Source organism: Nematolebias whitei, chromosome 13, assembly GCF_014905685.2.
Source record: "Nematolebias whitei isolate Nwh7 chromosome 13, NemWhi1, whole genome shotgun sequence".
In the NCBI taxonomy this organism is placed as follows: Eukaryota; Metazoa; Chordata; class Actinopteri; order Cyprinodontiformes; family Rivulidae; genus Nematolebias; species Nematolebias whitei.
Window position 1 is genome coordinate 4,966,191 of NC_056510.1, and position 26,103 is coordinate 4,992,293.

At 43.7% G+C, this 26,103-nt stretch overlaps 1 protein-coding gene across 1 annotated transcript in view; it reads left to right on the plus strand.

The window, feature by feature from the left end:
* The window catches only part of ttn.1 (titin, tandem duplicate 1), a gene marked incomplete in the record, with an annotated part of 170,421 nt that overhangs the window by 71,306 nt on the left and 73,012 nt on the right, over positions 1–26,103 (plus strand). Inside the window, 54 exon segments of the mRNA XM_037686817.1 lie at positions 39–165; positions 577–843; positions 1,172–1,435; positions 1,933–2,199; positions 3,021–3,160; positions 3,239–3,365; positions 3,685–3,827; positions 5,427–5,550; positions 5,686–5,952; positions 6,087–6,184; positions 6,401–6,569; positions 6,804–7,073; positions 7,174–7,440; positions 7,530–7,808; positions 7,888–8,296; positions 8,537–8,661; positions 8,751–9,017; positions 9,594–9,863; positions 9,945–10,244; positions 10,341–10,643; positions 10,884–11,071; positions 11,188–11,302; positions 11,415–11,702; positions 11,797–11,948; positions 12,216–12,363; positions 12,460–12,637; positions 12,724–12,845; positions 13,114–13,401; positions 13,534–13,830; positions 13,920–14,106; positions 14,848–14,963; positions 15,130–15,429; positions 15,515–15,814; positions 16,114–16,219; positions 16,408–16,604; positions 16,743–17,051; positions 17,132–17,410; positions 17,605–17,904; positions 18,149–18,451; positions 18,534–18,730; positions 18,819–19,002; positions 19,135–19,437; positions 19,568–19,867; positions 20,219–20,337; positions 20,432–20,609; positions 20,860–21,144; positions 21,404–21,697; positions 21,781–22,080; positions 22,181–22,362; positions 22,604–22,733; positions 23,177–23,367; positions 24,631–25,060; positions 25,286–25,591; positions 25,808–25,992. Coding sequence (XP_037542745.1) covers positions 39–165; positions 577–843; positions 1,172–1,435; positions 1,933–2,199; positions 3,021–3,160; positions 3,239–3,365; positions 3,685–3,827; positions 5,427–5,550; positions 5,686–5,952; positions 6,087–6,184; positions 6,401–6,569; positions 6,804–7,073; positions 7,174–7,440; positions 7,530–7,808; positions 7,888–8,296; positions 8,537–8,661; positions 8,751–9,017; positions 9,594–9,863; positions 9,945–10,244; positions 10,341–10,643; positions 10,884–11,071; positions 11,188–11,302; positions 11,415–11,702; positions 11,797–11,948; positions 12,216–12,363; positions 12,460–12,637; positions 12,724–12,845; positions 13,114–13,401; positions 13,534–13,830; positions 13,920–14,106; positions 14,848–14,963; positions 15,130–15,429; positions 15,515–15,814; positions 16,114–16,219; positions 16,408–16,604; positions 16,743–17,051; positions 17,132–17,410; positions 17,605–17,904; positions 18,149–18,451; positions 18,534–18,730; positions 18,819–19,002; positions 19,135–19,437; positions 19,568–19,867; positions 20,219–20,337; positions 20,432–20,609; positions 20,860–21,144; positions 21,404–21,697; positions 21,781–22,080; positions 22,181–22,362; positions 22,604–22,733; positions 23,177–23,367; positions 24,631–25,060; positions 25,286–25,591; positions 25,808–25,992 — 12,240 coding nt within the window.

Genomic DNA, 26,103 nt, shown 5'->3' on the forward strand with positions numbered 1-26,103 from the left:
TTGTGATTGTGTTGTGACCTCAGTTTCTGTTGGGACAGGATGTGGACATCATCGAGGAGGGAGGCAAACACACGCTGATCCTGTACAACTGCAGAGTCACCATGACCGGAGAGGTGGCATACTCTGCTGCCAACGCCAAGTGTTCTGCCAACCTGAAGGTCAAAGGTGAACCATCGCCCACTTTATTAGTGAACCCTTTTCAAATCATCTGAAGCTTATGAAAACTGCACGTTTGGATTTTATTCACAAACAACAGAGAACCAGTTTATGACTCAGATTATTAACTCTAACTTTGACTGTTCTGTATTTAGTTCACGTCCTCAAGTTCAGGTTCGGGAAACCCATTCTAACTGGCGAACCTTCTCTAACGCTGAACCAAAACATATCAGACAAAAATAAAACAAGAAACTTAGGAGAAATAAAACCGTTTGTATTTGTGCTAATAGTCTTATTTTTAGCAGATTTAATAAAATAAACAGGATCAGGCTCAAAATGAAGCTCAGATGTATTCCGCTGACCTCCTGGAGATCAAAGCATTCCTGCACATCTTCAGTGTTTGGCTGTTGTTTCCTGCAGAGCTTCCTCTGAACTTCCTCACTCCGCTGAGCAACGTCCAGGTGTACGAGAAGGACGAGGCCAGGTTCGAGGTGGAGGTGTCCAGAACTCCCAACAGTTTCCGCTGGCTGAAAGGCTCCCAGGAGCTGACGAACGACGACAAGTACCAGATGACGCAGGAGGGGAAAATGTATGTTCTGGTGATCCGATCAGCTGCCTACGATGACGAGGCCAAGTACATGTTCGAGGCTGAGGACAAGAGGACAACCGCAAAACTCATCATTCAAGGTGGTCTACTTAAAAAAAATAAACAAATGTGTTGGTTTTATTTTAGATTGAATGGAAGTTAACATGGATATACTTGTTCAGAGTTTATTAAAGACCATTATTTAAATAAAAGTCCTCAAAAATAGCCAAAAAAATACAATCAAAACAACTGGTCTAATATAAAATATCTTCTTCAAATGCTCATACATAGATTTTATCCACTCTGACAGTTGAAGTTTATAGAAATCTGAAGTTGTTTAATCAGTCATTTCAGAAATGTGAATATAATTTGATTGTGATGAGATTAAACAACCTTCATTCTCACTAACCGAGTGTTGCTGTCCGGCAGGAATTCGCCTGGAGTTTGTCAAACCCATTAAGGATGTGACGGTGAAAGAGCGGGAAACAGCCGAGTTCAGTGTGGAGCTGTCTCATGACATCCCTGTGGCCTGGTACAAAAACGATGTCCGTCTTCATCCCAGCAAAGTGGTTCACATGTCGGATCACGGCCAAGTCCACACCCTGGCCTTCAAAGAAGTCACCATTGATGACACGTCCATGATCCGAGTGGAGGCCATGGACAAGAACATGACAGCCATGCTCACTGTCATCGGTCAGTCCCACTGTTTATTCTGTTATAAATGACTCGAATACTGAGTTCAACCAGATTAATGTGATCCCGAGTAAAATTAAACCAGATTACTGTGATTTTGATTCAGATTAAACAAATTATAGTAATCCTGAGTCAGATTAAACATATTGTTATGATCCTTAATCAGCTTAAACCAGATTACTTTGATCCTTAGACCTATTAAAACTATATTACTGTGATCCTGAGTTAGATTAAACCATGTTACTTTGATCCTGAGTCAAATAAAACCAGATTACTGTGATCTTGCATCAAATAAAACCAAATGACTGTGATCCTGAGTCAGATTAAACAGATTACAGTGATTCCGAGTCTGATTAAACCAGAATAATTTGATCCTGAGTCAGATTGAACAGATTACAGTGATCCTGAGTCAGATTAAACAGAATATTTTGACCCTGAGTCAGATTAAACCAGGTGTATTGAAACCCAGATGAAACCTGACTGCCTCATTCTTGCAGAGGGTGACCTGTACTTCACCACCAAGCTGCAGAACTACACAGCTGTGGAGAAGGATCAGGTGAGTCTGGTCTGTGAGCTCAGCAAGGCCGTGGCTGACGTGAAATGGTTCAAGGACGGGAAGGAGATCACTCCATCCAAGAACATCGCTATCAGCACTGATGGAAAGAAGCGAATCCTGACAGTCCGAAAGGCCGAGAAGGCCAACATCGGCGCCTACACCTGCGACTGCGGCTCAGACAAAACCACCGCAAACCTCAACATCGAAGGTAAAGAGGATTTCACCAACCTTTGATGTAAACAGTAACTTCAGATAAAACTCTGTTACTTTGGCAGAAGTTTTCTCCTGAAAGAGAATTGTTAAGAACATCAAAGTGTCTGGAGGACAAATGTCCACTGCAGGTTTCACATCAGTCCGCCATAAGATTATGACCACTGAGAAGTGAAACTATCTATTACCTGTCCCGATGCATGTTCAACAATCCAGGTAGATTAATCTAACAAGGTTGAGTCAGGTCCTCTGGACAGATTTTTCTTTGCTTAATGAGTTTGTTGAATCTCCTCATACTGAAGAAGTCTTTTGGATAAAAGACAAAACATTTCAACAAAGAAGAATCATTCCAGAGGACCTGACTCCATCTTGTTAGATATCAATTACATGGTTACCATGGTGACGCAGTAAGATAGAGCAGGCTGTAGGTGAACATTCAACTCTTTACATTAAAGCAGAGAAACTCATCAGTATGAGGACTTGAATGATTTTAACAACACAGTTTGGTTCTGGTTAAAGAACAGCTGGGTCAGAACATCTGCACCACTGCAGGATTTCCTGGTCTGCTGAAGTCAGAACTCATCAAAACTGGTCCAAGGAACAAGAACCAGAGAATGGGTGGTGGACTATAAATAAAGCTTTAAATGTAAAGTGAAACATCGTCAGCGTAGAGAAGTACCAAACACCAGTTTACGTTGAAGTTCTGAATCATTTAGTCTGAGACTGAGTCAAGACCAGCTGGACAGAACTGAATAGGTGGACTCATTCCCTTACTGGGCAGTTGGACGTGGTTAACGTTAATGTTGGTCCTTTCTGCAGAGCGGGACATCAAAGTGGTTCGCCCTCTGTACAGCGTGGAGGTGACAGAGACAGAGACAGCCAAGTTCGAGACAGAGATCTCTGAGGAGGACGTCCACGGAAACTGGAAACTGAAGGGAGAAGCTCTGCACCAGTCGGCGGTGAGACCCTGAAAACATTACCGTTTTCCTTTGTTATGATCATTTTAATCCTAAAAATACCTACTCTTTGTCCTCCAGGATGTTGAGATTAAGGAGGAAGGAACTAAACACTTCTTGATCCTCTACAATGTTCGTATGGCCATGGCTGGATCCGTGGACTTCTCAGCAGCCAACGCCAAATCCAACGCTCAGCTCAGGGTTAAAGGTGTGACCTTTATTTGTTGTTTCTCATTGAAAGACTTCTGTCTCTGGCTGACTTTCTAGGTACACTTTCACTAAAATAGTTCAAAATGTAAATTTTTTAAGCAAAAAATAAAGTATATATTTTAAATATTTCATTCTCCAGTAGAAAGTCTGGTTAACCTGATTCAGATCAAATGTAGGGGGGAAATGTAAAAAGGTCATCCTCAGCCAATCAGCTCTCAGGATTATTTTCAGCTTCAGACTTTATCTGAAGCCTCTCTGCTGCTTCAGCCGTGAGACAAACTGCAGGACAACTCTCTGGTTTTCCTCCTATTCCTCAGCCCGCTCCATCACAATGACGCAGCCCCTGAAGGACGTGACGGTGACGGCTGGAGAGACGGCAACCTTCGAGTGTGAGCTGTCGTACGAAGGCATCACCGTGGAGTGGTTCCTGGGAGGACAAAAGATGGAGGCCAGTGACCGGGTCAGTACAAAAGCCCAAAGTTATTATTGTTACTGACAGGATTGATTCTCAGAGGAAAACAAACTAAATATAAAGACAGAAAAACGTAAAGAATGTGTCCACAATAAGAGACACTCTGCTGAAGACCAACATTTCCATATTTTAGACAGAGAAGACAGATGTTTGGGAGACATTTACGTTAAATGAGAGATAAAAAAACTTTAAACAAAGAAGGTCTCAGATTTCAATTTCCAAAATCTGCAGAGCAGCGGTTAAAACTGATTGCAGTTAGTTTCTACTTTACACCTTCATGAGCAAAACACCTCTCTGAGAAGCAGGCTAACAAAGACCCTGATGACCCTCAGGAAGGAGGGGAAGCTTAGGTCAAATAACAGATTGTCTCGTGCAGTTTAAAGCTTAGGACTCCACTCTCCAGTTTTGTTAAATCAAAGTTTTTTTTATTGATTTTTTATGTGAACACACACAAAAGAGAAAAGAAAGAAAAATGAACATAGAACAAAATCCCCTACCACTCCCTCACACCGGATCAGCCACACATACATAAATGTCTTTATACAGGCATTGACATGTTTTCAACATATGACACAAAAGGCTGCCAAGTGTCCCAAAATCTTTTAACAGAACCTTTCAGGGCATATCTGTGTTTTTCCAGATGAATATTTTCTTATCCAGTGCACATACGTTGGGGGGTGTAGGTCCTTCCATCTGCACAAAGCAAGTCTCCTGGCCAGAAGAAAGTCAAAATCAATCACTTCCTTGTACTTGCTGAAGGACGTATCCACAGGGACCACCCCGAACAGTGAGATGAGTGGTGCTGATGTACAGTTTTTCCACATATCACAGAGACGTTGTTAAAACTAGATTGCCAATAGGTCTGCAGTTTGGTGCAGGTCCAGAATGTGTGTAAGAGCGTAGCTGGAGTTTGTTTACAATGATTACATGCTGGGTCCTGGTTGGCTTTGATCTTGAACAGCTTGTCTTTGGGCCAGTGCCACCAGTGCACCACCTTGAATTGCACCTTGAATTGGATTGCAGTGTGTCTCAGACAGATTGAGGATGAATAAATGTTCTGAATGATCCTTCACTAGATTGAGTCTGATATGGACTCCTCTAAGTCCATTTCCCATTTCAGTTTAAGAGAGTCCAAACAGGTCTCATGGTGTGAACTGAGCATTGTATAGATCTTGCTGAGGGCCCCTTGATATCAGACCTGCATTCCAAAATCCACTCTCCAGTTTTTGAATGAAGAAATCCTCCTGCATGAGAAGAGCAACATCGTCACCTACAGAACAGAAATCCAATTGTTGTATACCTTATAGAGTTTTTCAATCAGAATAAAGAAGAGATGTGAAAGTCAGGATTATTGTTAAACTGTTTTAAACCACCAAAAATTTTATTTCTTGTGAAAAATTTTCTATTTGTGCTGATGAAATAAACCATAAATTACAATAAATGTGTTCACTTCTTTTTTATCGTTTAATATCAGCCTCTTTCGGTTTTAAATGATTAAAATCAAGATATAAACAAGTTGAGTTCAGGTGTTGTTTGTGAATAAAGAGTCCAACAGATCGAATAGTAAACGTGTTTCTGTCCCTGCAGGTGAAGACTCGAGTGGCAGGTAGAATACATACTCTCACCATCCGAGATGTGAAGCTGACGGAGGCCGGGGAGGTCAAACTGACCGCCAAAGACTTCCAGACAGCAGCTCAGCTCAACGTCAGAGGTACACTTTATTTTATTGAACCTTAATTTTACCAGGCAAGACACTGAGACCAGTTCCAATTTAAAGCACTCGAAACACGTGGAGAGCAGTGACTGCAGCAGCTTTTTGGGCACCAACGCTTCTGTTTGTGTTCAGAACCACCGGTGGAGTTCACAAAGCCTCTGCAGGACCAGACCGTGGAGGAGGAAGCCACCGCCACACTCGAGTGTGAGGTTTCCAGAGAGAACGCGGAGGTTCGCTGGTTGAGAGAAGGACAGGAAATCAGAAAGACCAAGAAGTACGACATGATTGTTGACGGGCGCAAGAGGGCACTCATCATCCATGACTGCTCCCCAGATGATGCCAAAATGTACACGTGTGACGCCAAGGAGTTCAAGACTTCATGCTTCCTGGAAGTCACACGTAAGGATGATCCCCAGTATTTGATTATGTTTTATCACATCTTCAGCTGACTGTTACACTAAAGGAACATCAGTACACTGACGTTAGAACTGTTACTCTAAAAAAAATTAATGATGGTCACCTTTATTCCACAGCTCCATATGTAGAGTTTACAAAGCCTCTGCAGGATGTGGAGGTCAAAGAGAAGGAATCTGCCAGGTTTGAATGTGAAGTGTCCCGGGAATCTGCCAAGGTGAGACAAAAACACATTATGTACTTAAAGACCAGTTAAAAACAAGTACTGACATTTAAAGACTAGTTAATTACAATATGTCAGTCCTTTAAAGACCAGTGATATATAATCTAAGTGTGTGTGCGTCAGTACCAGGTAAATACAGTTAATCTCTGGTAAAAATGTAACTTCTCAGAGGTTTTGCACTCACCCTGATGATGATATTCTTGTTTCTAGGTTCGTTGGTTCAAGGATGGCAGTGAGATCAGGAAAGGAAAGAAATACGAGATCATTGCTAAAGGAGTGCAGAGAATCCTCATCATCCACAAGTCGGTGTTTGATGATGAGGCTGAATACGAATGTGATGCTAGAACCTTCAAGACATCCGGGATGCTCACTGTCGTCGGTGAGGAGCATTATTCATTAGATTAGGCATAAAGTCTAAAGTAAAAACACAAAATCTCATCTTTCTTCACATTTTGTAAAACTGGACATAAAACTGTGAAACCAAAATCAAACACTTTCACGTGAGGTGACCCTGGAATTTACAAGTTCTGCTTAAATAAATCCAGTGAGAGTAAAATAAAAATGTGCGCCAACATGAATCTAAGACTGATGCTTGTGTCCTGATTGTCCTCAGAGGAAGCAGCTAGGTTCACCAAGAACCTGTCCAACGTGGAGGGAACAGAAACGGACAGTGTGAAGATGGTTTGTGAGGTCTCAAAGGCTAACGCTGAGGTCACCTGGTATCGAGGAGATGAGGAGCTGCCAGAGGGCGGCCGCTATGATCAGATCATGGATGGACGTAAAAGAATCCTGGTCATCAAGGACCTAAGGATGGAAGATGCTGGGGAATACAACTGCAGGCTGAGTCCCACAGTCCGGACGTCTGCCACACTTAAAATCAATGGTAAAGTCACAAAGAAAAAAGGTCATTAAACATTTGAAAAAGTGTAACTTTGATTTCTAATCTTGCAATGGTTTCTCTCTCTTATTCTTATTCTTTCCAGAACTGGCAGCTGAATTCATCTCCCGTCCTCAGAACCAGGAGGTGGTGGAGGGGGAGAAGGTCGAGTTTGCCTGCTCTGTCTCCAAAGACACTTATGAGGTTAAATGGTTCAGAGGAGATAGAGAGATTGAAGATGGGGATAAATATACCATCATCAGTGAAGGAAAGAGAAGGGCTCTTATTGTGAAAAACTGTGAACTGAAGGATGAGGGTGGCTACGTGGCCCACATCGGCAGTGTTAAGGCCTCGGCTGATCTCTGTGTGATAGGTAAAATGTTTTCCTTCTTCTCAGCAGCTGCTCTTAGAGTCAGGGTGAGATCTTAGGGCTGTTATTGATGGGTTTGTTCTTGTCTACAGAAAAACTGAGGATCATCACTCCGATTAAAGACACAGTGGTGAAGGAAGGAGGTGAGATTGTGTTCAACTGTGAGACCAACACAGAGGGAGCAAAGGCCAAGTGGCTGAAGAACGAGGAGACCATCTTTGAAACCAGCAAGTACATGATGGCTCAGAGAGATAACGTCTTCTCTCTGAGGATCAAAGATGCTCAGAAGGCAGATGAGGACACCTACACCATCTCTCTGACCAATCAAAGAGGAGAACATGCCAAGTGCTCTGCCAGTGCTAAAGTCACAGGTAAAAAAGGTGCATGGAGATACTGCTGCCTTGTTTTTTCATGGAACACTGATTCTGTATACCTTTTGTGACTCCACAGCGGAAAAGCTGAAGTTTCTGGAGCCTATTGAAGACATTGAGACTCAGGAGAAAAAGACCATCAGCTTTGTTTGTAAAGTGAACCGACCAGAGGTTACTGTACAATGGATGAAGGCCGGTCAGGAAATTACTCTCAGCAAACGCGTAGTGTATAGAGCTGATGGCCTCAAACACACCCTGACCATCAAGGACTGCGTCATGGATGATGAGGGCGAGTACACAGCTGTGGTTGGAGATGACAAGTGTGCTGCCGAGCTGATCATCAGTGAGGCGCCGACAGACTTCATGGCACAGCTCAAAGACCAGACCATCACTGAGTTTGAGGATGCAGAGTTCACCTGTAAGCTGAGCAAGGAGAAGGCTGCTGTCAAGTGGTATAGGAACGGACGAGAGATCAGAGAAGGACCCAGGTATCCTCTTTGATTTTATACTGGAACATATTCAATTTACCGCGAGATGCAGACACACAACCTCTGTCTGAAAATAGTCCACTCCAACATATTCAGACCAAGCTGAAATACATCTTCTTTTGGTTGTTTTAGTTTAATTAATAATTCAGCCTGAAACCTTCAGTCGACAGCAACTGAAACTTCAGAAGAAGCAGACTCTGACAAAGTTTTATGGCCAACTTTTGTGTGGTGTTTCTGCAGATATCACATGGAAAAGGAAGGGAAGGCCTGCAGTCTAATCATCAAGGTGTGCAGACCAGATGATGAGTGTGAATATGCCTGTGGCGTGGACGAAAGGAGGACCAGAGCCAGGCTCTTTGTTGAAGGTCAACTCCTCATTTCTACTTATTTTTAAAGAAGCTCAAACCAACACATTTAAAAATATTCACAGTGGCTCTGTCCTTCTGTCCTGCAGAGACACCAGTGGAGATCGTCCGACCACCGCAGGACATGTTTGAGCCTCCGGGCTCTGATGTTGTGTTCGAGGTGGAGCTGAACAAGGACCGGGTGGAGGTGAAGTGGATGAGGAACAACATGATTATTGTCCAGGGAGACAAGTACCAGATGATCAGTGAGGGCAAAGTCCACAGACTACAGATCTGTGAGATCAGACCCAGAGACCAGGGGGAGTACCGGATTGTAGCCAAAGACAAAGAAGCACGAGCCAAACTGGAGCTGGCAGGTGAGTTAACCCTGCGGAAGGATTTTGCTTTAAAAAGAAAAAGTCCTGAAAAAAAAAGACAACATGGAAGAAAACATCACTTATTCTTAACTCATAACTCATTCTGGGTGGCTTTGGCTTAGTGGTTAGAGCAATCATCCTCCAATGCAAGAGTTGGGGGTTCAATTCCACCAGTAGTCACATGCCTAAGTGTCTCTGGGCAAGACACTGAACCCCTCATTGCCTCCAATGTGTGTCCCATTGGAGTATGAATGTGATAAGCACTGATTAGTCTTTGTATAGATATAGTAGAGTGCTATATGAATGGGTAAATGAGGGCACAGGTTGTAGAATAAAGCACTTTGAGTATCTTGATAAGAGAGAAAGGTGCTATATAAGTACAGTCCATTTACCATTTAACCTTACTTCACAAAACTTACAATCCAGCTTGCATCTGTAGGTGGATTTCCAGTTTAGTGGTATTAGCCTCTTGACCAGTATAGTCTTGACAACTGGTCTACAGAGATTACTCAGTAGTTCAGCCCACTCAAAGACGTTTGGATAAATAGAATTAAATCTAGCCTTTTTTATCTGCAGCCACTCCAAAGATCAAAACCACGGACCAGAATCTGGTGACCGACGCTGGGAAACCCTTTGTCATGACTGTGCCCTACGATGCTTATCCTCGGGCTGACGTCGAGTGGTTCTTTGATGGCCAAAGTCTTCCGGTTCAGAACGTCGACACTTCAGTCGACAAGACCGAGTATCGTCTAAAGAGCCCTAGGAAAGAGGACCAGGGCCGGTATCGAGTAGTAATCAAAAACAAACATGGCATGGGGGAGGCATTTATCAACCTGGACGTCATTGGTGAGTCTGAGGAAGAAAGACAACTGGATCATTCTTGACTGGGCAAATGAAATTACTTACCATCATATTTATGAATTTCAGATGTCCCCGGACCCATAAAGAACCTGAGAGTGGTTGACACTGCAGATGGTGAAGTCAGCTTAGCCTGGGATGAGCCTGAGAGTGATGGTGGAAGCAAGATTGTTGCTTACATTGTAGAACGACGTGATGTAAAGCGTAAGACCTGGACTTTGGCTACAGACCGTGCTGATACTCCAGAGTACTGTGTCAGTGGACTCCAAAAAGACTCCCTGTATCTGTTCAGAGTCTGTGCTCGGAACAGGGTTGGCAGTGGACCCACTGTTGCTACTGAAGATGCCGTTCAGGCCAAGAACAAGTTTGGTAAAGAAGCCATTATAACCCACCATGTAGTTTTACAGCCTGTCTCCAAACTTCAGTTGTAACTACACAAGTCTTGTGTTTGTTGTCAATCTTTAGATGTTCCAGATGCTCCAGAAAATGTGGCAGTAGGTGGGGTGAACAGGTTTGGAGCCACAGTCACCTGGGAGCCTCCCAAGTTTGATGGTGGCTCTGAAATCACGGCATATGTGATTGAGCTTCGCGACAGGACCTCTGTGAAGTGGGAGGCAGCCCTGGTGTGTGGAGCCAGTGACCGCTCTGCCACCCTGAACGATGTGGTGGAGCACAAGGAGTACATCTTCAGGGTTCGAGCCGAGAACAAGGCAGGCGTCGGCAGGCCCAGTGCTGCCACCAACCCTGTCAAGATTATGGATCCTATTGGTGAGTGACAAACAACACTTCTGTTGTTTCTACTCTGTTCATCATGAGCTAATTCACAAAATGTCAGTCATCTCAGAATGCTTTACAAAAGAGTAAACAAGTTAAAGTCAGTAAGTTACCAATGAATTTTTTGACTCTTCAATCTAAGTCAGTTCTCCACCTGGAACATGCACAAAGCAGTGGGCATCAGTTGACAGGAAGTAAGACAACACTGAGAAATCTTTTGTGCTACTCCTGCAGAGAGACCAAGTCCACCTCTGAACTTGAACTACAGTGACCAAATCCAGACAGCAATCACCCTGACCTGGGAAACACCTGCAAGCAACGGTGGGAGCATGATCACCGGCTACATCATTGAGAAATGCGATGAAGGTTCTGACAAGTGGCTGCGCTGCAACGCCAGGCTGTGTCCAGACCTCTTCTACCGGGTATACATTTCCTACACAGACATGATGTCCAGCAGACACCAGCTGATTTCCTTATTTGTCTCACAAGTCATTTTTTAACTGAGTCCCATTTGTGTCATTGAATTCCTCTCCTTTAGATTTCTGGACTGAAGCCTGGTCAGAAGTACCTGTACAGAGTTTGTGCCGAGAACGCTGCTGGTGTTTCAGATCCAGCTGAGCAGCTAGGACCTCTGCTCGCTGATGACCCACATGGTGAGAAAACCTGACTAAAGTTTAATAAGCTAATTTTCCTGTGCTGTATTTTAATAAATCTGGTTATTTTGCTTTAAACGTCAGTGATCTGGAAACATTTTTCTTCTTGCAGTTGGTCCAACTTTTGACCTGAGTGGCTTCAGAAACGGCCTGGAAGTCATTGTCCCTCAGCCTCTCACCATTAGAGTCCCAATCACCGGACACCCGACTCCCACTGCTAAGTGGACTTTTGGGGATAAAGAGCTGACCACTGCAGATGAACGTGTCACCATGGTGACAAAGCCCACGTACACAGAGCTGACCATCTCACCAAGTGTCCGTCCGGACAAAGGCACATACACCCTACAGCTGGAGAATGACGTCTCATCCATCTCTGGAGATATCGAAGTCAACGTCATTGGTAGGAATGGTTTCTAAGTTGTGTTCATGAAAAAGTACATATTTTCAGAAATCTGTTTTTTAAAAGCTTATCCTCTTTGATTTCATTTTTCCAGCTTGTCCCAGTGCACCCAAAGACTTCAAGGTGGCTGAGGTGACCCGACACCACGTCCACCTTATGTGGGAGCCTCCAGAGCACGATGGAGGAAGTCCAGTCATTCATTATCAGATTGAAAAGAGAGAAGTTTCTCGAAAGACCTGGGCCAAGGTAGATCTGAGATAAAGTTTCTGAAATAATTAAGATTTGTTTAAAAAAAGGTTAAAATTGAACACAATGGTGTGCCTGACTGCAAAGTGTGGGAAATCTCTGATAAGTCTGAAGGTGTTAATACATCTGTCAGATAATTCTGTGGGGTGCAAGTCAATATGTTTGGGTTTTATTTGAAAGGAAAACAAATTTCAACATACTTCTGACCAGTTAGGTGAATGAATCAGCAGTGGGATACTGCAATGACCATGGTGGTGTCTTGTGTAGGTGGCAACTGGCATTATGGACCTGGAGCACACAGTGACAGATGTGATTGAGGGGAAAGAATACCTGTTCAGTGTCATCGCCTGCAACAAGTGTGGACCTGGAGAACCAGCATACATTGATGAGCCCGTCAACGTCTCCTCCCCTGCCAGTGAGTGTTTATTAATCCCATCTGCAACATGAAGAAACATTTTAGATCAGGGCTCAAAATAACTGAAATCTGATCTATGTTTTAATTTTTTTTAAGCTGTCCCTGATCCTCCTGAAAACCTGAAGTGGCGTGATAAGAGTGCAAAGAGCATCTTCCTTTCCTGGGAACCTCCAAAGTACGACGGTGGAGCCCCAATCAAAGGCTATGTGGTGGACAAGTGTCAGCGAGGGACAGATAAATGGGAGCCCTGCGGTGACCCCATCCCCGAACTTAAGTAAGATTAACATCATTGTGTTCAGTTGTGATCACTCCTGTCTGCATGCTGGCTCAGGTGGACATAATATTTGTCTTGTGGCACAGGTTTCAGGTGACCGGCCTGATTGAGGGCCAGTGGTACGCCTACAGAGTCAGAGCTTTGAACAAGCTGGGAGACAGCCGACCCTGCAGGGCCACGGATGAGATCCAGGCCGTGGATGCAAGAGGTGGGCTATTCTGGATTCACCCCGACAGGATGCTGCTGCTCAGAGCGGTGTCTTACAGTGTTCCCTTCACCAACCTAACTAAAACCTTTAAACAGCTTTTATTTAAGCACTTTATTAAACTATAATACATTTATAATTTAGCTTCATGGAAGAAAATGAAAAATAGCATTAACTAGATTGGAAACAAGATGTAACTGATAGAAAATAAAACTAAGAAAAAGTGGAGAAGCTCATCGTAGAATGTGACTTTTTTTTTTTATCCGAACAGAACCTCCAGAGATCCAGTTGGACGTGAAGTTGCTGGCTGGTCTGACAGCCAGAGCTGGAACCAAGATTGAGCTTCCTGCTGATGTCAAAGGACATCCTGATCCTCGGGTAAAATGGACCAAGGCTGACTTAGTCCTGAGAGCCGATGACCGCATCACCATTGACACCCAACCAGGACACTCCAAACTTTCCATAGACAACACCACCAGAGGAGACACTGCCACTTACATCATTGAGGCTGTCAACCTGTGTGGTCGTGCCACCGCAACCATTGATGTCAACATCCTTGGTACAAAATAAAAGCTCAACTGTCAAAGTGTCAAGTAGCACACAGCTCGTTTTAACATTGCCATCTGGTTTCTGAACCAAATACAGCTTACATGCAACCTTTGACACCTCCTCGTGTTGTTTTCTCCTCCAGATAAACCGGGACCTCCAGCTGCCTTTGACATCTCAGAGATTACCAACGAGTCCTGTGTCCTGGCCTGGAATCCACCCAGGGATGACGGTGGCTCCCCCATCACCAACTACATCGTGGAGTGCCGTCAGCTAGACAAAGAGGAGTGGGTGAAACTGTCAGCCACAGTGAAACTCACCACCTTCAAGGCATGCAAGCTTACAGCTCTGAAAGAGTACGTGTTCAGGATCAGTGCTGAGAACCAGTATGGCATCGGTGTACCAACAGAGCACACACCAATCATCGCCAAGTATGCTTTTGGTACGTTGTCCTCCACTCCAGCCCATTACTCAAAACCCAACCGAACACTGAATGTCTCTATTAATCATGGTACTGTCCATCTTTGTCAGATCCTCCTGGTCCTCCAACCAGAGTCACTCCGTCTGACATTGCCAAGGATGCAGTGACCCTGACCTGGTTTGAGCCCGATGAGGATGGTGGCAGCCCCATCACTGGATACTGGATTGAGAAGTTTGATCCAGAGAGTGACAAGTGGATTCGATGCAACAAACTGCCCATAAAAGACACAAACTTTAGGTAAACGGACACAGCTGTCAGGTTTTTAAAGCTGTTGGTTCTCAAACTTTTATGTCATGAAATACTGTCCAGACCCAAAAGACCGAAACAAAATGAGTCCAGTTTAGCTTCAGTTACAACTCCAAGTTCACATAATTATTTTTAAATTAATTCTAGTAATTTGTTGTCAGTAAAATAATGTGAAATACTTATTGTGACATTTTGTCTCAGAAATAGTTTAGTCGACTGTGCCTTTAGTTGACTGAGATCGCTCTTTGTTACAACAATAAAATCAGACGTCTTGTTCAGCCTTTGGTTAGTGAAAAACAGCCCATTTTCACTTATTATCTCTAAGAACAATACAGTTGAGTCTGTGCAAAAATCTAAAGCATGTTCACATATTTATGAAAAATAACGACTTGACATTGTATTAAAATATTTGGGGATCAGTGTTTTACTCTACTGATACTTGTTTTGAAAGTAGTTATCTTATATGTGGTAACCACCTAGATTAAAAGCAAAAACTAGAAAGTTTTACTAACATGAAGATTATCTTTTAATTTTTATCAAATTCGTACTCCTCACTGTAAATCCAGCAGTGAGTAATCCCTCTTCATGTTCCCTGGTCTTGGACTTCAGTAGTTCTACCTTCTCCCCTCTCTTTTGGATTGATATTTTCACGCCCCACATTTGGAGAAACGTTGCTTTAAAACAAACATTATTCAGATTAATTTTTCTTACTGTATGTCCTTCTGATTGCAGAGTAAAGGGACTCCCCACCAAGAAGAAGTATCGCTTCCGTGTTCTTGCTGAGAATCTGGCTGGACCTGGAAAACCAAGTGTAGAGACAGACCCTGTCCTCATCAAAGATCCAATTGGTATGTCCTTCAGTACAATCCAGCTCACTAAGGTTCAACTGAGAGTTGGATCAGAACAATATACCATGACAGTAATGTGTGGGGTAATCTGGGAAGGTCATAATTGGGATTTACCTGTCTAAATAAAGGTTGAATGAATGAATAATAACCTGGAACTCTTTGTCAGATCCTCCATGGGCACCTGGTAAACCTGTTGTCAGGGAGGTTGCCAAGACCTCAGTTGTGCTAGCATGGACACGTCCAGAGCACGATGGTGGGGCCAAGATCGAAGGCTACATAATTGAGTTCCAGAAGAGCGGAAGCGAGGAATGGATCCGGATTGCAGAGGATGTTCCTCAGACTGAACACCAGCTTCAGGGTCTGATGGAGAAGCAGGAGTACTCATTCAGGGTGAAAGCTGTCAATAAGGCCGGCGAGAGTGAACCCAGCGAGCCCAGCGACCCTGTGGTCTGCAAGGAGAGGCTCTGTAAGTCCAGCATGGAAAACTGGATGGTATAGGACTCTGTTTGGATTTATTTTCCTGAACTCACAGTTTATTTTTCATGTTCCAGACCCTCCATCTGCTCCTCAGTGGCTGGAAGTGACCAACATCACCAAGGTCAATGCTGATCTCAAATGGCAGGCTCCTAGCAGTGATGGAGGCTCCCCCATCACCAACTATGTGGTGGAGAAGAGGGATGTGAGGCGGAAGGCCTGGCAGTCTGTTGACACTACCATCAAGGAGCTGAAGTACACAGTGACGCCTCTAAACGAAGGATCTCTGTACGTGTTCCGTGTCGCTGCTGAGAACGCCATTGGAATGGGTGAATTCTGCGAGCTGGAGGACGCCGTTCTCGCTAAGGACACATTCAGTAAGTTCATAGGGATAAATAACTTTTTATCTTTCATCTCTCTGTTATAACTGTTTAATTTCAAATCTAATGGTAATCTCTGCTTCCCAACTGATGTCTCAGTAACTTCAGGATCCCCAAACCTTTAGTCAATCATTACTTTTAGGATATAACTTTTATACAGATGGAGAACTATACCCTGGATCATTCTTCTTTTTTTTTTTTTATTATATGTGAATCATCTGATTATGTTTTGAAACTGTTCTTGAAGAAAAACAAAGCAGAGGACATAATATTAAAGTTTGTTCCATTTCTTGCAGCAACTCCTGGACCTCCTTATGCCCTGACAGTGGTGGAAGTCACCAAGAGGCATGTGGAGCTGAAATGGGAACCCCCCAACAGCGATGGTGGAAGACCCATAACTAAGTAAGACAAATCAAACTGTCTTTAAAACTGCACAGTTATGAGCCCATGCAGGCGATTACTGCCGGATGCCATTCTGCCTGTAAAAGAGAGATAACATTTAATATTGTTGTACAAAAGCCATTTACAAACTTTAATTTGGTTTAATCAAATGACATAACTCAAACATGACACAATTTTTTTTTTCACAGGTATGTGATTGAAAAGAAGGAAAAGGTTGGAACTCGTTGGCTGAAATGTTGCAAGACTCCAGACAAACAGACCCAGTTCAAGGTGACGGATGTTGATGAAGGGTCAGAGGTGCAGTTCCAGGTCAGAGCTGAGAACGAGGCTGGAGTCGGAGATCCAAGTGAACCCACAGTGATTCTCACCATCGAGGATCCAACCAGTAAGAAAATACAGGCTTTATGAGCAGATATGCAGCATTTATTTCAGGATATTTTAATCCAGATGGCCAACTCTAATCCACCTTGAAGCAGATTACACCAACTTTCAGCTTGTGTTTTGGAACTTCCATTCTCTCCAGGTCCTCCATCTCCTCCTCTTGAAGTGACCATTGTTGACGCCAGCAGAGAGCACATCAACGTCACCTGGAAACCTCCAGCCAAAGATGGAGGCAGTGCAATAACTGGCTACCACGTTGAGGTGGCAGAGGCTCGCCCAGAGCTGAAGTGGCTCAGGGTCAACAACAGGCCCATTAAAGAGCTGAAGTTTAGGATTGATGACGGAATCAAACCAGAGAAAAATTATGTCATAAGGGTTCGTGCCATTAACTCTATTGGAGTCAGTGATCCCTCTGAGATCTCCAACAAGGTTTCTACCAAGGATCCAGACTGTAAGCACAGATTTAATATAATTATAAACTCTTTTTTTTTAAGAACAAGTCCTGAGTAATATTTGTTTTCTGCTCTGTAGGTGCCCCAACCATAGATCTAGAGGCTCAAGATGTGGTTGTGGTAGAGGGGGAGAAGTTGCACCTGAACATCCCCTACAGGGCCATTCCAACACCGAAGATGGTTTGGCAGAAAGACGCGGTGGAGTGTAAAGCAGATGACAGGCTCTCTATGACGGTGGAGATGAACAGTGCTCACTTGGAGCTGCTGAAGAGCAAACACTCTGACGCTGGTGCCTACACCATCACCCTGGAGAACAGTTTGGGAACCATCTCTGGAACCATTTCCGTCAAAGTTATTGGTAAGATGATTTTATTTTTAAGACTCTCTTCAAAAACTTGTAACTCTAATAAATATTAAAATTACAGTTTTTTTTTTGTTAAGTTCAAAAGTTGGTTCATCACAATTTATCATAAAAAGTTTGCAACACTACATAAAAATTCTAGCAGAATTGATTGTCTGACACTTTTTTTTTGGTCATCTTGAACCTTCCAGGACTTCCAGGTCAATGTAAAGACATCAGCTCCAGTGATGTCACTAAGAACTCCTGCCAAATCAGCTGGGAAGCCCCAGAAGATGATGGTGGCACGCCGATTGTCAGCTATACTTTGGAACGTCGTGAGGCTTCCAAGAAAACATACATGCCCATCATGTCAGGGGAGAACGTTCTGACCTTCAACGTCAAAGATCTTTACACCAATTGCGAGTACTACTTCAGGGTGAAGGCCATCAACAAAGTTGGAGCTGGAGAATATCTGGAGCTACGGAACCCAGTCATCACAGAGGAAATCAAACGTAAGTTCTGTTTCCATAAAAACTGTATCCTACTGCATTAAGTGTGAATGATAACTTAGATTCTGGGCATTCAGAAGAGCATTGCCATTAAAATATTCTAAAGATGAGATTGCTGGGATCGGATTTGTTACTAGGAGATCCACAAAAGCATAATGAGTTACCTGCTAATCCTGTGTATTTATACCACAGCATCAGGGTGGTGCAAACACTCAGATGTTTACTGTGTTGAGTCTTTTTTACACAGAGAAACCAGACCCACCAATCCAGGTCGAGGCTCACGATCCCACATCCAAGTCCATCACAGTCACCTGGAAGGCTCCAGACTATGACGGTGGCTGCCCCATCCAGGGTTACATTGTAGAGAAGATTGAGAAAGATGGTGACCGTTATGAGAAAGTCACCCCAAGTCTAGTTCCTGGTTTCTCCTATGTGGTTACCGGCCTAAAAGAAGACGTAGAGTATCAGTTCAGAGTTCGTGCTGAGAACGCAGCTGGAGTCAGTGAGCCATCGCGCAGCAGTCCACTCATAAAGGCTGCAGACCCTGTTGGTATGTGAAGCTATAAATCTGTTTTACACTCAACAAGAAAACACTTACTTAAGGGTTTCCATGTCTGTTTCTTGATTCTCAGAAAAACCAAAGGTGACACTGCATGCCCGTGTGCAGTCAGGTCTCTGCATTAAGAAGGGTGAGGAGATCCGCATCGATGCTTACATCTCTGGATCTCCATACCCCAAAGTCACCTGGCTGAAAAATGAGGAGGATGTCACCAAAGAGTCCACCAAAAAGATCATGCCTGTGGTCAAGAAGAAGAAGACCAAAGCCCTGGTTTGTTCCAATAAAGAGAGATCTTGAACAGTTTCTTGTTGTTCTTCATATTTTTTTTAAAATAATTTTTACATTTTGATTTGTGCAGGTTCCAGAACCTGAGGAGGAGTTTGTGACTCCTCTGCGTGAGCGTCTTGGTATAGATAAGACCACAAAAGGCCAGTCCACTTTGATGATCCGTGATGCTGTCAGAGTTGACCATGGAACCTTCACCATCAAGGTGGAGAACACCCATGGTGTTGATTTTGCCTCCTGCTTTGTCAACGTCCAGGGTATGAAGACATTTGTCTCACTTCTGTTTGTATTCTCACAAGAGTCTGTTTGGCCTTTATGAGTAGAACTACGTAATTGGATGTTTTTATGCTCTGAATGTTAAACATTGCTCTGACTCTTATGTCCTGCAGACAAACCTGGCCCTCCAATCAACTTCACCTTTGATGAAATCAGGAACACCTCGGTCATCTGTAACTGGGAGCCTCCTGAGGATGATGGTGGCAGTGAGATCCTGAACTACATCTTGGAGAAGAAGGACAACAAGAATGATGAAATCGGCTGGATCACCGTCACCTCCACTCTGAAAGGCACGAGCTTTCCAGTCACCAAGCTGATTGAAGGGAAGGAGTACATCTTGAAAGTCACAGCTGAGAACAAGTATGGCTGTGGTCATCCATGCATCTCTGAGCCACTTGTCGCCAAGAACCAGTTCAGTAAGTAAAATCATAAAGATGAATATTTTCAGCACATATCAAGGTCATTATGTTTTCACCCAGAACTACTTTTCAATTATATTTCAATAATTCTTGCATCACTCACCTTCTCACCCCTACTCCCCCCCAGATCCTCCTGATGCTCCCAACACCCCCAGAGTGCATGAGGTGACAGCAAGCTCCGCCCACATCTCCTGGCATGAGCCAAAGGACAATGGTAGCCCAATTCTGGGCTACTGGATTGAGAGGAAGGAGGTGAACAGCAAACACTGGACCCGAGTGAACAGGGCCCTCGTCAACTCCCTTGATGTGAAGGTCACGGGGCTGATGGAGGGACTCACCTACATCTTCAGAGTGTGCGCAGAGAACCTGGCTGGACCCGGGCCCTTCAGTGACCCCACAGACCGCACCATAGCCATGGATGCCATCCGTAAGTTTTGATTACAATAATGAAGTATAAAACCTCAAAGACAAAGAGTTGAATCTCTGGAAACTTAGTCTGTGACTTTCTAAAATCTGATCAGTTTGTTAGTCTGCTTTGACCATGCTGAATGAAAGTCAGATTTACCTTCATGACAAACCATTTTGCACCTTACTGGATGATGTCATGGCCATTTAAAGGAGGATTTAGAGCTGTCAATCTGCAAACAGATACTGATATTCAGACAGTAGCTTCAGTTGTTTTGTGTTTTTTGTTTCAGACTTTCTGTAGACTTCTGAAAATTTACACAACAATCTGTAACGCAAATATTTATTCATATGTATTTTTCTGTTAACACAGTTCCTCCTGGCCCTCCCACTCCACGGGTGGTGGACACTGGAAAAGATTCTGTCATCTTGGCCTGGAAGCCCCCACTGTACAACGGTGGAGGGGATATTCTGGGGTACCATGTTGAGAAGGTACTGAACAAACTCACTAAGACTTGTAAAACCAAAAACATATAGGTTTAACCAGCAGGACCGAAATCTTAAATCCTGACCTGGGGTTTCACAGGTATTGGCAGGAGAAAAGGACTGGAGCCGTTGCACCGAGTTCAGGTGCAAGGAGTTAACCTACACAGCAACAGGCCTCACAGAGGGAGCAGACTATTATTTCCGTGTTATTGCAGTCAACGATGCTGGTCCTGGAGCTCCTGGTGTTACTGAACCTGTCACCGTCAAAGAGCCTGAAGGTACTAATAGTTTTTGTCTCTCTACCATTGTGAACAAATGGCTAATCATTAACTTTTATTTAGATTTTTTTACGAAAAGAAAATCATTTATAAGATTATTGTTTTGTAAGTCTCTTAACAAAAATTAATCTCAGCTTTTCCTTGAGTCACTTCCCGTACAATGACTGATTTTGACTCTAGGGGTGTTACAGATGCACGTGTAGGAGAACTACACTTTTCAGAAACATCTTCCATTGCCTGTGTCCCACAGAATCTCCTGCTGTGGACTTTGATGCCTCTGTGAAGAATGGTGTGATGATCAAAGCTGGCGATCCTCTGAAGCTTCCTGCTGTGGTGACAGGCAGACCCCAGCCCGAGATCAAATGGGCCAAAGATGAGGCTGAGATTGACAAAGAGAGGATGATTGTAGAGACAGAGGGTAAGAAGAGCACTCTGTTCATCAAGAAGGCTGTGAGATCAGACCATGGAAAGTACCAGATCACTGGAACCAATGGCAGTGGGACCAAGACTGCAGAGACCAGAGTGGATGTTATGGGTCAGTGTTTCATCTCAAAACACCCACTTGTACAAGTACTAACATGGCGAGGGGCAGCTCTGTATCTGAGCTAAAAAAGAAAAGTCAGAGTTTCATCTTTCCTGGTCTCAGTTTACAGCATAGATTGATCGTGAAGACATTTTAAAGAGCTCTTTTATGTTTGGGTGAAAGAGATGTTTGTTAAACTCCTGACGACAAGATACAGTGTAGTTTTGGAAGAAACAAAATTAGAGTTATTCACCAACTTCTGTATTTGTAGATGTTCCTGGGCCAGTGGTTGATCTGAAGACTGTCTTGGTGACAAAGAAGAATATTGTCCTGACGTGGTCAGATCCTGTGGACAATGGAGGCAGTGACATCATCGGTTATGAGGTGCTAAGGAAAGATGCCAACATGAAGCTTTTCCGTCAGCCCATTGAGACAGCATCCTGCAAGTGTGACATCCAAGGTTTGCTGGCCGGTGAGGAGTATGACTTCAGGGTCTTTGCCAGAAATAAGTATGGTGATGGAGCTCCATCAGACCTGGGACCGATCTTGGCTGAGGATCCTAAAGGTAAACACACTAATATACAACCTGGAGAATTCATTACCTGATATTTCAAGAATCATTAGCTGACATCTTCCACATTATTTCAGGAATACCATCTGCCCCTGAGAAACTGCGCTACACTGAGAGAACCAAGAGCACCATCACTCTGGCCTGGCAGCCTCCTCGCACTGACGGCGGCAGCCCCATTAGTGGATATTATGTGGAGAAGATGAGGTCTGATGGCACAGAGTTTGAAGTTGCTAATCGCAAGATCTTTACAGAGTGTTGTGGAACAATCGAGAACCTTTCTGAGAACCAAGAGTACCAGTTCCGTGTAAAAGCTGTCAATGAAGTTGGGGATGGAGAACCATCCAAACCAATCACAGTCAAGATCCAGGATGATGAACGTACGTTCAGATGTAGCTAAAGATTGATCACAGTCAGAACTGGAATGCAAGATTGATTTTGTTAAAGAGTAAAAATTTGATCAATGTTTTCTGGTCCCAGTTTCTCCAGTTATCACAATTTTGAAATTCTTCAAGAGCAACGCAATCATTGTGAGGAAAGGAGCCGCCATCGACATCCCAGCAGAGGTGACTGGACTTCCTCTGCCAACCCTCCAGTGGCTGAAAGACAATGTGGTGATTGAAGTGCCTGAAGATGACAAGATGACCATGGAGACAGAGGAGGTGAGAAGTAAAACCTGATTCAGGGTTTGGAACATGTAAAGAACTTAAGGAATATGCGATGGTAACAACTAAACCATTTTAGCATTTGTTTTGTTGCTTTAATGCTCTTTAGAGAGATTTTTTTAACCAGTTTTTAACATCCAGCTGCTACAGATAAAACTACTTTATTCAACAGAATCTAAGTAACTTTTTGGTCTGTTTGGTTTGACACGATGTCCGCATGTCCATTCTTTTACTTCAGGTGAACCGGACTACACTGAGGACAAAGATAGCTTTCCCAGAAACTGTCAGACAGGACAAAGGGAACTATAAGTTGGTAGCTGAAAACTGTTATGGAACAGCTCAACAGGTCATCAGAGTCGAGATCCTCGGTAAGAACCAGAACCTTCTGCATCAGCTTTTCATTGACCTGTTTTCAGTTAATAATGAGCGTGCATATAATTGGCTAAATTAATTCATAGCTATTTCTGGTGTCCAAGGTTGGTGTTCACCTCTACTATTTTGGTTCTGTACACCTGCTTTTTTCTTAACTTTATACACAAATGTTTTGAGTTTACTTTTATATTACACTGCGAGAGCGAGATGTTATCATCCTGTAATGTTGCTGGATGTCAAAGTTACTGCAGAGCAGCTAAAACAAATGAACACTGTTTAGACAATAAACTGTAAGTAGGCATGTATGTATCTAGACCACAGTGCATTGTAAAATTCTGACACAAGTATGTGTAAAAGGTCTGTTCAGTTATTTCACAGTTTCACATTTGATGAAGTCTGATCTGTATACACATTGAGCAATCCATTTCTGAAATTTCAGACCGTCCTCTTCCTCCGAGAAATATTGTGGTGTCAGACATCAAGGCGGACTCGTGCTACTTGACGTGGGATGCCCCTGAGGACAATGGAGGAAGTGAGATAACCAACTACATCGTGGAGCGCCGAGACGCCAGCAAGAAGAAATCAGACTTTGACGTTCTGACTATCAACCTGATTGAAAGGAGATATGGGGTCAGTTACATTTCAAATCTAATGTTCAGCCATTCTGTGATGGAGTTAAATTCAAAGCAGTCTGCTCCTTAGGTGTTAACTTGTTGTTTTTTATATATGAATGTTTCTGTTCAGTGCCCTGAAATGACTTCTGTTGTGACTTGGCGCTATATAAATAAACCAAATTGAAATTGGATTGAATTGAAAATCTATGAAATAAAGACCAGGCCTCAGAACTAAGGTTCAATATATTTGTGTAAATAAAAATATATTGAATCGAAATATTAAACTGAACAGGATTAGAAATTAACTGAATTTGGACAGATTTTTTTCCCCCTTTTCTGTAAAGTTGAGAAATTGGCACTTTGTGAATATTCTGAACAAACTTAAGTTTTACTAAAGTAAAACTTTTTAAACATTTTATTGTTTTGTCACAAACAAAACAAATTGGAATAAAAGCTACTCATCCAAAGAGAATTTTATCTTTGTCCGTTAATACTTTTTATTTGGACAAAATTTTGTCGAGTTGTGGGAGCAGCAGCTTGAGCAGGGAAACCCACACCAACTCAGTGCCTCTCACCATGAGCAACTCCAGAGTGGAATAAAGTTCAGCCCTTCTCAGGGGGATTGGTTCTGGAGACCATGCTGTGCGTCAAGGTGAGCCCAAATATATCTAGTGGGTGCCTCTCAACTTCACGCACAAGCCCAGGCTCCTTTCCCGCCAGAGAGGTTATGTTCTATAGAGCCAGCTTTGGTAAGTCTGGCCAGCGCCCATGGCATAATGCACTTGACTCGTATGGCCCCTCCTGCAGGTGGTGGGCCCACAGGAAGGCAAACCCATGTTGCTCATTCAGGCTGAGCTCGACCGGGCCTCATGGGTAGAGACCTGGTCATCAGGCACTTGCCGATGAGCCCCTCCATCAGGCCTGGCTCCAGGGTGGGGCCCCGGTAACACACGTCTGGACAAGGGACATTGAGTTCCTTGTTTGTCTTTGTCCATACAAGTGTGTTGAATCAATCTTTGGACTGTCATCTAAGACCAATCTTGCCTTGGATCTCTGGAGTCCCTACCAGGTGCAATTCCAATGCCTCAGACATCAAAGCTCCTAGGATCATTCAAGCACACAAATGCCTCCACCACATTAATGTGGCAATTTGAGGAGATAACAATAATTTAATCAAATCTTAAAAAGTGACAGTTTTTTTTTTTTTTTTTTTTTGGTTCAAAATATCAGTTCTTAGACTCCAAGAAACTAATGCAAAAATGTTGTTCTTGTCTTTTAGGTCTACAAACTGGACTTAAATGGAGCTTACCAGTTCAGGATCAAAGCTGAAAACAAGTACGGTGTTAGTGACGGCTGTGAATCAGAGAAAGTACAGCTCCGAGATCCATTTGGCCTCCCAGGACCTCCACGTAACCCTAAAATCATAGCTGCCACAGCAACCACCATGACGGTGACCTGGGACCCCCCTCTGGACAACGGTGGCTCCACCATACAGGGTTACTGGCTGGAAAAGAGGGAGCGTGGTGCAGTATACTGGGGTCGGGTTAACCGAGCCCCGGCCACCAAGCCGGCAGTGAAGGGCCTGCAGTACACAGTGCTGAGGCTCATAGAAGGAACAGAGTACCAGTTCAGGGTCGCAGCCAGCAATGCTGCAGGACTCGGACCACCAAGCGAGGCCACCGAGTGCCGCTTTGCTGTGGATCCATGCAGTGAGTGTTCCTCATTTGAACTCTAGTCAGGTTCATGGAATCTGCAGCTACACCTTCCTGCATTTATCAAAATAAAAACTCATGAAACAGTGTTTTTCAGTATCAGCTGCCAGGAAATTAACGCCTCCTTACTTTGATTGAATTAGTATTTCAGTACTTGGAACTTTAAAGAGCATGGCACCAGAACTCAGACTGATTTAAACACCTCCTGTTTCTCTTTCCCAGACCCCCCCAGCCCACCTGGTGCCCCCGAGGTTAAAGACAAAACTAAGAGCAGCATCACGCTCACCTGGAGCCCTCCGGAACGAGACGGCGGAAGCCCCATCAAAGGTTACATCATCGAGGTTCATGAGGAGGGCTCTCCTGATTGGAGGAGGGTAAACCCAGCCGATAAGCTCCACCCATCTACCGAAATCACTGTCCCTGACCTGAAGGAGGGAAAGAAGTGCAAGTTCAAGATCTATGCAGTGAATGCTGCAGGAAACTCTGAGCCCGCCAGGACAGCTGACATCCTGGTTCAAGACATCTTGAGTAAGAAACTCACCCCCCCGTGTACACACAGACACACACACACACACATACCAGTCAGACTTTGAGTCTGTTCATCAAATAATATAAGCTGTTCATGTGAGGTAGATATGTGGACTTTAATCAGTTCTCTGTTGGTTCTGATGCTGCACCTCCGAGTTTAGAACCAAGTGTTTCTGTAAACATGTTGTAAACAGTAAAAATGTTTCTGTCCTCCAGTCGAACCCACCGTCACTCTGGATGTGAACGCTAATGACCTGCTGAACTGCAGAGCAGGAACCACCATCAGGATTCCTGCCACCATCACAGGACGACCCATTCCCAAAGTCACCTGGACCTTCGTAGATGGGACTGCTGAGACCGAGAAGAAGAACGACCTTCACACGCTGCCCATTGACTCTGAGGTCAGAGGTTCATTCGTAACATATCGATTATCAGATGAACAAATTATTGTTACAAATGAGGTGATTCAGATAAAATATTGTAGTATATAACCGGTTTGCCTCTGTTTTATT